General features: G+C 46.1%; 1 protein-coding gene across 1 annotated transcript in view; it reads left to right on the plus strand.

Annotated features, from left to right (window-relative positions):
- LOC122945878 (coronin-7-like) overlaps positions 1 to 14,111 on the plus strand; it is a 121,026-nt gene that overhangs the window by 30,759 nt on the left and 76,156 nt on the right. Inside the window, exons 8-9 of the mRNA XM_044305152.1 lie at positions 8,633 to 8,719; positions 13,293 to 13,375. Coding sequence (XP_044161087.1) covers positions 8,633 to 8,719; positions 13,293 to 13,375 — 170 coding nt within the window. The remainder of the gene's footprint in view (positions 1 to 8,632; positions 8,720 to 13,292; positions 13,376 to 14,111) is intronic.

The raw sequence follows: 14,111 nt of genomic DNA on the forward strand, positions 1-14,111 counted from the left end.
CGGCACCAAATCTTTCTCATAGCTGCTTATCTCCCTTCTTATACAAATAAGAAGGCCCCACTCATAGGGTGGAAAAGCTGTTTCTCTGCTGCTCGACAGCCATCCCTGGCAGGCTGAGCATGCATGTGTACTGCCACAGGGAGAGGAGGATAAGCAGCTGCACAATGCCCCGGGTAGTGCTTATCCCGGGGGGAGCACAGAATAGATTATGCCGAAATCCAGCATGCCCGATCTCCATTTCTGTTGGCAGGCAGTGGCAGGGATATAGCTATGGGGTTCAGAGGTTCACCAGATCTGTTTTTGCCAGATTCAACGGATCACCGCTGGGTCCTTATTGACGGTTATCCACCCGCTCTCCATGCAGCGGCTTTTTTTTTTTTTAAATCAGATCATTTTTATTGTAATAAAATACAACAATGTAACATTGTTATAAATATAAGCGTATCATGTCCCATATTTTGACATACAAAATCAATACCACTGATGATTATGATACAGCAGGCAACCATACAATGACAGTGTAACCGCAACATACCCTTCCCACCCCCCCAACTCCCACTTCAGCACTCACTGGACTTCACCTATTCAGTTCTAGACCTCCAACGACCCCACAATTTTTCAAATTTTTGCGGACATCCTCTCTTCTTAAATACCATTTTCTCATACGCTAACATCGTGTTTACTTTCCTTCTAAATTCCTCAATAACTGGAGGGCTTGACTGAATCCAGTGTAGGGCGATCAACTTCCTTGCCACATACAATAGTCTACTCGCTACAATTCTGTCTGTCCCCTCTTTCCCAATATCTGCCACATATCCCAAGACACACACTTTTGGTTCCCTAGGTATCCGCAGCGAGAAGATATCTTGAATCATTGCCAACACGTCCGACCAGAAGCCATCCAGTCGTGAACATTGCCACAGCATATGCAGTAGATCCGCCGATTCTGCCTGACTTCGTGGACACTTTGCATCCGCTCTGATGCCAATGCGGTGTAAAAAGACTGGTGTTTTATAGACTCTGTGAATAATGAAAAGTTGAGAAAACTTCCCACCTTCACTCAATGATATTGTCGGTATGGCTTCCAATATATCCTCCCACTGCTCCTGAGATATCTCCCCTATATCTTTTTCCCACCCCTTCATTCTAGAAAGAGGAAACGCTTCCAGATATGTATTCAGTAACATTTGGTATATCAATGAAATAATCCCTTTTTTTTTATCCCCTTTCTCCACTATTAAACATAAAGCTGCGTCTTTATGTATCATGGTATTGTCATTCCTACACATCTCGGTAAATGCGTGCCTTATCTGTAAAAACTGGTAAAAGCAATGTTTGGGTATACCGTACTCCTCCTGTAATTTATCAAACGTTTTTAGTCCCTCTTTCTCCATTATATCCCCAAATTTGATCACACCCCTATCCCGCCATTGTTTGGTAAATCCTCTGAGATGTAAGAATTCAGGTACATTGCGATTATTCCATAAAGGTGTAAGAACCGTAGTTCCAACTGCACCCCTCAACTGCTTGACCTTTTCCCAAACCTTCCAATCAAACTCGCCAAATGTGACCGAGTATCTACAAAGGGTATTCCTGCCCCTTCCAAAATCCACAGTAGCTCTTTACCCCCCAATGCATGCCTCAATATTTGTCCTGTCATGTCCGTCATGTCACTATCTATCCATCCCCTAAAGTGCTGACTTTGTGCTGCCAAGTAATATAACCATGGATTAGGCACCGCCAGACCCCCTGCCTCTTTCGAATACTGTAAGGTCTCTAATTTAATTCTAGATGGGCCTTTTTTCCATATCAGGTCCATAAATATAGAATTGATTTTCCGAAATCTATCAAGTGGTACCACGTCGGGGCATTGTGTAGTATATACAATAATTGGGGCATCATAACCATCTTGATCAGATTAACCCTGCCTATAGCAGCTTTTGTTTGACTGACAGACGGTATTTATGCCGGATCAGGCTTCCGGATCATGTCTCACAAAGATGTGAACACAGCCTTACATCTCTAGACAGCCGGGCTGCCCCGAACGTAGGGTTTGGCAGCATTTATGTATTTTTTGTTATTTTCCCATAATTTACCTGGAAATATAAATCTGTGAGTAGCTGTAGGTTCACCCTGTGAAGGGAATCTGTCAGCAGTTTTGGCCATGCTAAAGTGAGTGACAGCACTAGGTAGGGGTGAGTGAGAGCTGACAAAAAAATGTACCTTTTGTGGCTTTTATTATGAGGAGTTGAGTGAATATGAGCTTTTATTCTGCCAGATTCTGCACCTGCAAGTGCCCTGGAGGGGAGTTTCACTATCAAGTGTTCTGCATTGAGTGACTTGTCCCCTTTGTTATGAGTGACAGAAGTACTGGTCTCCTGGTTGGATACAGCAGTTGTCACTTGAGGGGAGGGGTCCATGGAGCATTATACAGTGAAGCCCCGCCTCCTGCAGGAGCAGAACTTGGCAGAATAAAAGTTCATATTTACACTATTCCTTAATAAAAAAAAAAAAAAAAAAATAACTTCACATATGTTGAGTGTCACTTCAGACATTAGTGGCAAATCGCTTGGCTATGCCACCAATGTTAGATAGGTGCGAGTCCCAACTCTGGTACTGCTACTATTTCCAGAACGGGACCCTTGAAGTGAACAAAGAACAGAGCTGCGCATGCACGGTTGCCCTCCATTCATTTCTATGGGAGTTCTGGCTCGGTTATTTCCGGCAGTACCATAGAGGTGAATGCCGCATTTGCAGTGCATAGAAGTGAATGGAGAGCACGCCGTGCATGCGCGGTGCACTCTCATTCACTTTGGGGGGCCCCGTTCTAGAGATATGTGCAGGCCCCACTTTAGGGACCCACACCTATCTGACTTTGGTGGTATATTGCGACGAGGTGATACAACCTCTTTCAGAAAGTAGTGCTCTCCAAGCCCCTGCTTAGTGCTGTCAGCAGTCTGGCATGGTCGAACTGCTGACAGATTCCCTTTAATGTAAAACTCGTAAGATCCAGTGCCTTCCTCTGCCGTGTGGGAACCTATACACATGTCTTGTCCTCTTCTATATGGACACATGCTATTCACACATTGGGTATAAATATTTACTTGAAGCCGTCACGCGTTTCGCAGCCTGTAAACTGTATATACACAGGTTTATATAGTAGAATGCTGCTCATAGCTGACAGATGTCCCTGCTCACTACTAAGTGGTGGCGATGCCAGCACGGGCAAGTGGCACACTTTAAAGGGGTTGTCCCATTTCAATGATCACTGTTTAATCTGCTAATGATATAACAGTGATCATTTTTGTAAATACAATGTATTAGCCAATTCCCTTCCTTTTTGATAAAATCCTTCCCCTCCTACCTCTGTGTTGTCATGTGTCTCCCCTAGATACGGCCAACTCTCCCTGCCGAATGCAGGCGCCGCGCCTGCGCAGATTAACCACATCATCCAGTGGCCGGCCTCTCCTCTCTTTCATGAACGCGCACAGCCGGCCGTTCATTTCCTTCTGCTGCTTCTGACACAGAGCCACGCATGCTCTGTTTACACTGCAGACTTGGGAGAGAGGGAGGAGGGGCTGGAGAGGAGTCAGATTACACTCAGCTCTGCCGGGTAGTGAAGGAACGTGCTCAGCGTCCTCCAGCTCTGTCCCTGATCAGACCTCACTATGTGTTCTGTCCCTCTGTCCCTGATCAGACCTCACTATGTGTTCTGTCCCTCTGTCCCTGATCAGACCTCACTATGTGTTCTGTCCCTCTGTCCCTGATCAGACCTCACTATGTGTTCTGTCCCTCTGTCCCTGATCAGACCTCACTATGTGTTCTGTCCCCTTGTCAGGTCACATAACAGCTGGCCCCACTGCTTCTCTGATAAGGTGGCCCCTGCTTTGCACTTCCTGACATTAGCATGGGCTGATGTCCAACTGCCCCACACAAGCTGCTAGTTGTATGAAATATAATGCAATGTGGCCCCAAGAGAAGTCAACAGGGCCACACTGCACCTCCACATGCCTCTGCTTTCATTGTGACAAGTTCTAGGGGAGAATACTGCTGGATAGAAGTGTCCTATAGTTGCACAATATGGCGGCACTTCTGTATCATAGTGCCATATAATGGCACCATATGGCAGCACACAGAGAACAGAACTTCAATAGAAGTCTATGGGGCTATACACTACCTCTGCATGCCTTGCATTATGGACTGTTCTAGGAGAGAATACTTCTGAATTATAGCTCAATATAAAACCATATGGCGGCACAAAGAGTACTTGAGACTTTACAAAGCAAGAATTTCCCATCCCCCATTCTGCTTTCTCTACACTGATAAATGCCCCGCCATCTCTCTGGTAAAAAAATGCCCCGCCATCTCTCTGGTAAAAAAAATGCCCGCCATCTCTCTGGTAAAAAAAAATGCCTGCCATCTCTCTGGTAAAAAAAAATGCCCGCCATCTCTCTGGTAAAAAAAAATGCCCCGCCATCTCTCTGGTAAAAAAATGCCCCGCCATCTCTCTGGTAAAAAAATGCCCCGCCATCTCTCTGGTAAAAAAATGCCCCGCCATCTCTCTGGTAAAAAAATGCCCCGCCATCTCTCTGGTAAAAAAATGCCCCGCCATCTCTCTGGTAAAAAAAATGCCCCGCCATCTCTCTGGTAAAAAAATGCCCGCCATCTCTCTGGTAAAAAAAAGCCCGCCAGCTCTCTGGTAGAAAAATGCCCGCCATCTCTCTGGTAGAAAAATGCCCGCCATCTCTCTGGTAGAAAAATGCCCCGCCATCTCTCTGGTAGAAAAATGCCCCGCCATCTCTCTGGTAAAAAAATGCCCGCCATCTCTCTGGTAAAAAAAATGCCCCGCCATCTCTCTGTTATGTTCCAATAGAAGTCTATGGGGCTATACACTACCTCTGCATGCTTCTAATTGCATTATGGACTGTTCTAGAAGAGAATCCTTCTGAATTATGGTGCAATATAAAACCATATGGCGGCACAAAGAGTGTACTTGAGAATTTACAAAGCAAGAATTTACCATTCCCCCTTCTGCTTTCTCTATACAGATAAATTCCTCGCCATCTCTCCGTTAGGGCTCATCTACATGAATGTGTGTTGGCCGTTCCATGCATTGGGGACCGTAAATTGTGGTACCCTATGTGCGGGCAACATCCGTGCAGCTGCCGCAGACGGCTCCCAGACCCATTCACTTGAATGGATCCGTGATCAGTCCGTTCTAGTAGTGCAGGCACGACTTTTTTGCAATGCGTAGGCACGGCCAGAAACCCCACAGAAGCACTCTGAGGAGCTTCCGTGGGGTTTCGCTCAGTGCACCGCATCTCCCGGATTGCGGACCCATTGAAGTGAATGGGTCCGTGATGCGGGGCGCACAGACAGATGTAGCTGAGCTCTATATAAAGAGGTTCAGGGAAGAGAGGTGTAGCAGAGCTGATTCCCCAGCAGGGGGAGGGGCCTCAGACACTGCAGGATGCCAGACTGTGAGTCATAGTTTTCACATGAACGAGCACACAGGACTCAGCTCTCAGTGTGATGTCATAAGGAGGCGTGGCCGCCTTCACTCTAGCTGCCTAAGCCCGCCCAGCCTTATCTGCAGAAAGCAGGAAGTTACCAGCAGAGTGACTGCAGCTCAGGCTGATTTAGCAAAGTGGGAAAACCCCTTTAATGCCGGAGACAGCAGGCACACGGCAAGTGTAATGCTTTTCAGTCACCGCAGCCTGAACTAGATGGGTCTGGAGATCATATTACAGAAGTGGCAGCGCTACAGCTGGCTCAGTGTGGGGTCACATTGAGTGACAGAACGATTTGTTGCCGCCTAAGGCACACTGACAGGTCCCGTGCTGGCACCGCTCCTGTCAACAGCTGGCAGCAGGTTACCGCATGGTGCTTTAAAGGGACATCCATGTACTTATATGTATGTATATAATACATACACTCCTGAACATTGAAATTGCAGCACCAAGAAGCAAAAGTGGTGGAATTATGGAAATCACTGGATGGATAGACATGTTAATGATATGCAAATGATAAAAAAAAAATTAAAACAAAATATTAAAAACATCTCGATTTATTAAGTATCGAGTATGAGCGACACTCGCAGAAGTAGCTGTACTTACATGCCTTGGCATGCTATCAGTGAGGTTATTAATGGTTGTCTGAGGAATGTTCTGCCACGCTGAATGCACTTAGGCACGCAAATCATCAAGATCAGCTCCATTTGCAATTACCGAGCAATGGTGTCCCAGATGTGCTCGATGGGAGACAAGTCTGGAGACTATGCAGGCCGTGGAAGCACGTTTAGGCCACGCAGGCTGCACACAGTAGCACAAGCATGATGCGTCCTGACATTGTCCTGTTGGGGCACTGTACCATATATTATCTATTTCATTGATCATCATGTTTTACATTTGACACGTGTGCTATCCCAGGGTGGCGTTCTTTTTTCTTTTTTCTGCTTCTTTTCACTTTTTAACGGTATATTATTTATTGCTTTATATTTTAATCATGTCGTAATAAAATTATATATTTTTATATACGGTACTATGAGCTCAGTTTCCTTGTTTTTTCGCCTGTTGGGGCACTTTGTAGAAATGACCGGACCACTGGTTCCACAACCAAATCAATGTAGTGCCTACTGTTAGTGTACCTGAAATGAGGACTAGAGGGGTGCGGCTACCCCACACCATAATCCAGGGAGTAGGACTGGTGTGAAGGCCTTTTCATTGCCTTGTCCACGTGGTCTTCAGACCAATCTTCAGCTATCGTTGCATCTGAGACAAAAGCGGGACATCGCTAAAGAGGATAGACCTCCATGCCAGCCTCCATTGAGGTTTTGCTGTGTACCATGTTAGCCTTTGAGAACGGTGACGTGAGGTCAGTGGCACACCTGTAGCTGGACGTCTGGCTCGCAGCTATATGTTGTGCAGACCCCTTCTGATGGTTTGTGTAGACACCGTTTGCCGCCCCAGGCTTGGGATGTGACATCCACTTTCACCTGCAGTACAGAATGGGTCACTATGCGCCATTCTTCTAATCTGACGACCCGTCCGTGCAGAGGTTCTCCTCTGTGCACCTCTTGCTGCCATTCCAATTTGTTGTTGTTCACCCAACCACAGGGACACGCAACAGTTGACCAGCGCTGATATCTTGGCCTAGGCACGTAGCGATCTACCGGAGTGATAAACCAAGGTCAATGATTTGTCCCTCTCTGTTTGTGGCAAGTGGAGATAACTGGCATGTCTACGAACAGGAGGCATCGGACAATCATCCCACATGACTTCATCCGATTTATGAGGTTTCACATGGCTAAAAAAACATTGCTTTCAGTCTGGCTTTTATGCCGCTCTCACATGTCACAGATTGGAGCTAGGTGCTTGAAAATTTCATCTTCGGCAGATCTTAGCCACACCTGCTGTGTCCTCGATTTGGATAACCTTGCGGCTTGTCCTTCTTGGTATTGCAGTTTCAGTGATGAGGAGTGTGTTATTTGTAATATGTAGCTTGTGCTGCAGATTTTTTTTTTTATAATTTGGTTATTAGTTTATATTTTAATACAAGCGAATATGTCTGCAGTACCAGGCACAACCTGTGGTCCGCTGTGGTGCTGTTTTGGCGAGAAGTCAGCCATATATTTCTAATACTGTCCATCTCCATGTCTGTTTTAGTAACCTGCATTCCCCATGACATAACAATTCTGGAACCTATTTTCTTATAACTGTATTCTGTGCTGTGCCTTATCAATCCGACTATAACAATTTTGTTGGAGAATATTCTGCATCTGAAATTAAGTTCCCTTCATTTGAGTGGAGCGGCAAGCACAATTCAGGTGAATGGAATGATTTTCAGTCCCGGAAAATTCAGCAACAAAATCTGCCCCTTAAGGGTCTTGTACCAATTAAATAATGATACAATTAAGAAATGTAAAAAAATAAATAAAAATCAGTTCTCTTATCATTTTGTGTCTACAACTGTTGTGCCGACCTATGTGTCTCCGTGGTAACAGACTACAAACAAACTCTGTGTCGTCAGATTCTGCAGTCACACTGTTTTCTATAGCATACATTCGGTGGCTTAGCAAAAAGCAGAGGCCAGCTGGATGTCAGCGTGACTGCAGGATCATACTGCACAGGGTTTGGTTACTGTTTGCTACTGTGGAGACACATAGCTCTGCATTGGAGCTGAAGACACAAAACGATAAGAGATTTAAATTTTACATGTGTTGGAACCACAGCAGTTGGCAGTATCGGTTGTTGACTTTGCTATGCCCAATCCTTCCTAAAGGGGTTGACCAGTTATGGGCTATCTGAACGCAGGGGTTCCGGCACCACGCATCCCCGCTGATCAGCTCTCTAGGGTGACTACCCAGCTCTGTCCGTTGTGTAGTGCCGCTCCCATAGTAGTGAATCAGATTCGTCCACTACACCAGTAGAGGGACCTGTGTAATTCCAGTGTCGGATATATGGTGGGGGGGATCGTTGGGGGTGCAGGGTGTCAGCCCCCCTGCTGATCAGATTCTGATGGCCATACTGAATAACCTAAAAGGCTGTGGGACGGATATATGAACAGACATGATTATTTACTACAGATGAGCATCTGTTTTATCAGGTTACAGTAACACCTTTGTTTTTCCCAGGACGCCCAGGGACATGACAACAACAAAGATTCTCGTGTGGTATGGACCAATTCCAACAACCACCTCCTAACATCAGGATTCAACCAGGTAGCGTACACCCGGAGGATTCACAAATCCGCTCTACCCACTGCCTGTCGCGTCTTTCCTACCTAAACCTCGGTGAGTGTGTGGACATGGCCTTATTTTTGTGAGAGAACAAGAGATCCTACTTCAGGCACAAGAAAACCGGAACCGATTTGGAATCTTCAGATTCAGCAATAAATATTATTTTATTATAGATGTTGCGTTTCGGGGGTACTAAAGCCCCCTTCCTCAGGTATAAAGATTAGGATACACATGTGGGTTTATAAATACACAAAAAAAAAACGCCAAACAAAGCTTCATTAATTCCGTACGGTTTCAAAGTATTAAAGGGAACCTGTCACCTGGATTTTGTGTATAGAGCTGAGGACATGGGTTGCTAGATGGCCGCTAGCACATCCGCAATACCCAGTCCCCATAGCTCTGTGTGCTTTTATTGTTTAAATAAACGATTTGATACATAAGCAAATTACCCTGAGATGAGTTGGAGCTTGAAAATATGACTCTTCTCTGGTCACACAAGTAAGATATGACTCTTTTATGTTAATTTGCATATGTATGAAATCGTTTTTTATTTAAACAATAAAAGCACACAGAGCTATGGGGACTGGGTATTGCGGATGTGTTAGCGGCCTTCTAGCAACCGATGTCCTCAGCTCTATACACAAAGGGAACCGGTCACCGGTATTTTAAGTTTAAAAATCCAGTACGTTTCTCGTCGCCTTATGTAGCTGAGGTTATTACGCTTGTGCACTGGTACCCCATGGCAACCGACACGTGGCGACACATGGTCACGCGGTGCACCACGGCTTTGCAGCTCTAGCGTCCCGTTTCCATGACAGCGGTCACGTGATTGCGCACTCACGATCACGTGACCAGTGCTCTTTGCGATCACAGCAATGCCCCTAAACTTAAAAGCCTGCTATTTAATAATTAAAAACTCATTTGCCACTATAGGATCGTCCTTCGGTTCTATTTGTTATATGGGATTCAGTACTTTTATATCGTTTTTATTTATTCTGAATGGATTGGAGCGTGTGGGTGCGTTCGTACTGTCTAGGAACCCCCCCCCCCCCATTTATAAACCCACGTGTGTATCCTAATCTTTAGTACCCCCCGAAACGCGTTGTATTTTATGTACTACATCTATAATAAAATAATATTTATTGCTGAATCTGAAGATTCCATCGGTTCCGGTTTTCTTGCTCCTGAAATAGGATCTATTGTTCTCTCCCGCTGATTCCTTGAGGGATTGGGCAGTCTCTTCATCAAGGACTTCTTTCTACGGCAGCATAAGCGTCTACTGAATAGCAGAATCTGTATAAGCCTACAATAGGGTTGTGCCTATATCTTGCACAACCCCAAAAGGTGAGCCTTCACTTTTTGTTTTACTTTTACTATATACAGAACGTACTACCCTATTTTGCGCTCTCTCTCTCGTATGTCCAGGTTTCCCTGGACACGCCCAATATTTCTCTATTAGATGGCCTTATTTTTTACTTTTGGAAAGTTCAAGGGGTTTTCCTGAGAGTTTATAACTGATGATCTATCCTTTGGATAGGTCATCAGTATCTGATCGGTGGGGGTGCGACCCCTGCTAATCCACTGTTTGAGAAGTCACCAGCGCTAGCATTCACGCTGCTGCCTTCTAACAGCTTTCCCTAGGCCAGTGACGTCATGTTCATCGGTCACATGGCCCAGGCGCGATACCAAGCACAAGAATGGGGCTGAGCGCGATACCAAGCACAAGAATGGGGCTGAGCGCGATACCAAGCACAAGAATGGGGCTGAGCGCGATACCAAGCACAAGAATGGGGCTGAGCGCGATACCAAGCACAAGAATGGGGCTGAGCGCGATACCAAGCACAAGAATGGGGCTGAGCGCGATACCAAGCACAAGAATGGGGCTGAGCGCGATACCAAGCACAACCACTATACAATGTACAGAGCTGTGTTTGGTAAGCACGGAGAAGGCCAAGACGCTCACAGGAGCCCCGGTGCCTTCCCAAACAGCTGATCGGCAGGGGCCTCGGACCTGCAGATAGGTCATCAGTATCAAAATCCCGGAAAACCCCTTACAAAAAAGGTCTCATAAACCCCTTTAAAAGGACTCCTAAACCCCTTTAGACTCTATTAATACAAGTCACGAGTCACATAAATACTGTTTTGCTTCTCATTGACTGCGACCCACCGGTGGAGCCGGCTTCTGTGGCTCAATCTATAACTTTATAACTTCCTTCTCTTCGTCAGTTTTGCTTTTTTTTTTCCTCCGGAGCAGCGCTGCCCACGTATTTAGCATTTATATGTTACAACTTTGAGCTTTTGGGCCAAAAACTATTAGAAAAAAGAGTTATGTTGTACAATGGAGTCTGTGGGGGTTGTCGTGGATAGTGAGGGACACAGAAAAGCCTTGGACGCCCGCCAGTTGGCCAGCCCTGCCTTGGACAGACTTTATATTGTAGCGCAGGGAATACCAGATCTGCTGCATAGCAGTTTACACTTGGTGGTCTGTATCAACTAAACAACATATTAGAAATGAATGAATGAAAAATGTTTTACAGGATATGTTTAGCCATAATATCAATTAAAAACATTTTATTAATTATCTGGTACTTGTCTCGAGTTGCAGCCTGTATTAAACTCCAGAGCTGTATTTGCAATTCTTCTGGTTCTTATTGGAAACCATCAACAAGCTTATTGGCAGACACAACCCCAGCAGCTTCGCTAAGATCCTAATATTTTTTACATCGTATTACTTTACAGAGCCTGGTGTAAAGTCTGCTCAATGAATGCCGGGAGATTTCAGCCCTAAAGCTTGTAGAATTGTAAATCCAGCTCTGGCATCTAACACAAGCAGTAACTGGGGATCAGTATACAATAAGCAAATTAAAGGGATTGTCCCATTTAGCTAGAATATGCCATAAACGTCAGATAGGTATGGGCAGCACGGTAGCTCAGTGGTTAGCACTGGTGCCTTACAGGGCTGGGGTCCTAGGTTTGACGCTATTGTCTGTAAAGCGCTGTGGAATATAGCAGCGCTATATAAGTGTGTAAAATAATTAAATAGGTGCAGGTCCCTCCTGTGGGACCTGCTCCTATCCCAAGAACGGGGCCCCCCGAAATTAACACTGAGCATGCACAGCGTCCTCTCTAGTGATGAGCGAACTTCTGTTTTAAGTTCGGCGTCTAAAGTTCGGCTTCCGGTTAGCGGAGAATCCCGATATGGTTCCCGATATGGATTCCGACTTCCGTTGTGGTCCGTGGTAGCGGAATCAATAATCGGCCATTATTGATTCCGCTACCACGGACCACAACGGAAGTCGGAATCCATATCGGGAACCATATCGGGATTCTCCGCTAACCGGAAGCCGAACTTTAGACGCCGAACTTAAAACAGAAGTTCGCTCATCACTAGTCCTCTCCATTCACATGTATTGGACTTTCAAAAATAACTGAGTGAGCATGCTCTGCTGTTTTTGAAAGACCCATAGCAGTAAATGGAGGGTGGCTGCCAGGGGCAGACTGGGCATAGAACCTACAGGGACATTTTCCGGTGGGCCGATACCCAGAGGGACAGCTGAGCCCTTCTCCTGGCCGTTGGCCAGGTACATGATGAGATGATGCTCTCAAAATAATTAATGTAGGAACATCAGATTCTTATGCACCCGGCTGGCAGCTGCAGATGCCCTCCTGAATTCAACTTCTGTCCCCAGGACAGTGATACAGTTGAGTACTGCAGCGGGGGTGGGGGTGTTTTGTGCTGCACTGTGGTATTTGGTTCTGCAGGGGCGGTACTTCTTGCTGCACTACAGTATTGCTGGCTCCGCCTACTTGTGTTTTCCCTGCCTTTTGTTAATTTGGACTCTCCTACAACACAGGGTCAGATTTAGGTTTCCAGGGCGGCCACTTTAAGTTCCCAGCCCCGTCCTGGTGGCTATGCGTGTGCGGTTTGCCTTGCCTTGCCTTCACTTTGATGCCCCTTTGTGGAAGTGGGAGCGGGTCCCAGAGGTGGTTTTTTTTGAATTTCAACATGCTTGATCCTCCTCATTGAGAACATATGTCCACTTGGCCGGGCCCAGCATAGATTGTATGGGGGTAGGGAGGACTAGCTGGCAGCTAAGGGATAGCTAAGGAGTTTGGGCAGCTTAAAGGGGTTCTCCGGGCTTTTAAATATTGATGACCTTTACCCAGGATACGTCATCAATATAAGATCGGCAGGGGTCCAACACCCATCACCCCCGCCGATCATGTATGAGGAGACAGCCCGCACAGTGTGCATGTGCCGTCTCCCGTCTCTCTTCATACTCTACTGCTTTGCCATAGACATAGCAGCAAGAAGAGAGAAGGGAGACGGCACACCGCGCTTGCCGTCTCCTCATACAGCTGATCGGTGGGGGTGCCGGGTGTCGGACCCCCACCGATCTGATATTGATGACCTATCCTGAGGATAGGTCATCAATATTATAATCCCGGAGAACCCCTTTAAGGCACATCATTGTATTCCCTCTGAACTGACACTTGAATTGTTCTCACTCATTCTTCCTGTGCACTAATCTACTTCTTCCATATATTACGTTAGGTCAGGGAACGGGAGCTGCTGCTTTGGGATCTTCGTAACCTCAGCCGGCCGGTAACCTCCTTCTCGCTGGATGCATCCTCCGGGTAGGAAAACATATGCGCGTTTCTGCTTGTTTTTATTTTCTTTGTCACTGGTTCATACCTGGTGGATATAATGGTTCCTTTGTTGCCGATTCCTCAGCAATTAGCTCTGTCTTCCTAGTGAAGCCTCTGTAAAATGTGTCTCTTAGAGAAAGGCTAAAATAACAATTCCAAAAGGGGGTACCTACCATAGAGACATCCCATATGGTTGCTATGGAGTCCATGGACAGAGGGTCCCAGTCCTGATTAGTCCCATTCCCTTTGCTACAGTGTAGTGCGAACCTTCGCAGGACTTCCCTCCCCAGAGGAGCTTCGGGATAAGGGATTTGGCCCACAGATCATCGGAAGGCTATGGAGGGAGACTTCTCTACTGCCTGGCAAAACCTGGAGCCTAGTTTTGATTTGCTTCTCTCTTCCGTGTATGCCGCTGCAGTTCTCTAATATTACCCATTAGCTTGTAGTTTGATGACCATTCACAGACTGCTGTAAATTGGTGAAGACAACAGATAACGGCAGTTGTTTTCTGACTGCCCTGGGTCTGTTAGTTTTTTTTTTTTTTTTCCCCCAAAGGTCGCATGATCGGCCCATGACGGTCAATGTCTGACTATGCTGCCTCTGGAAAAAGTCAGCCCCTCTTATATATGGCCTGAGGGTACTTTCACACTAGCGTTTTTGTTTTCCGGTATTGAGTTCCTTCACAGGAGCTCAATACCGGAAAAGAACTGATCAGTTTTATCCT

This window comes from Bufo gargarizans, chromosome 8 (genome assembly GCF_014858855.1).
Source record: "Bufo gargarizans isolate SCDJY-AF-19 chromosome 8, ASM1485885v1, whole genome shotgun sequence".
Classification (NCBI taxonomy): domain Eukaryota; kingdom Metazoa; phylum Chordata; class Amphibia; order Anura; family Bufonidae; genus Bufo; species Bufo gargarizans.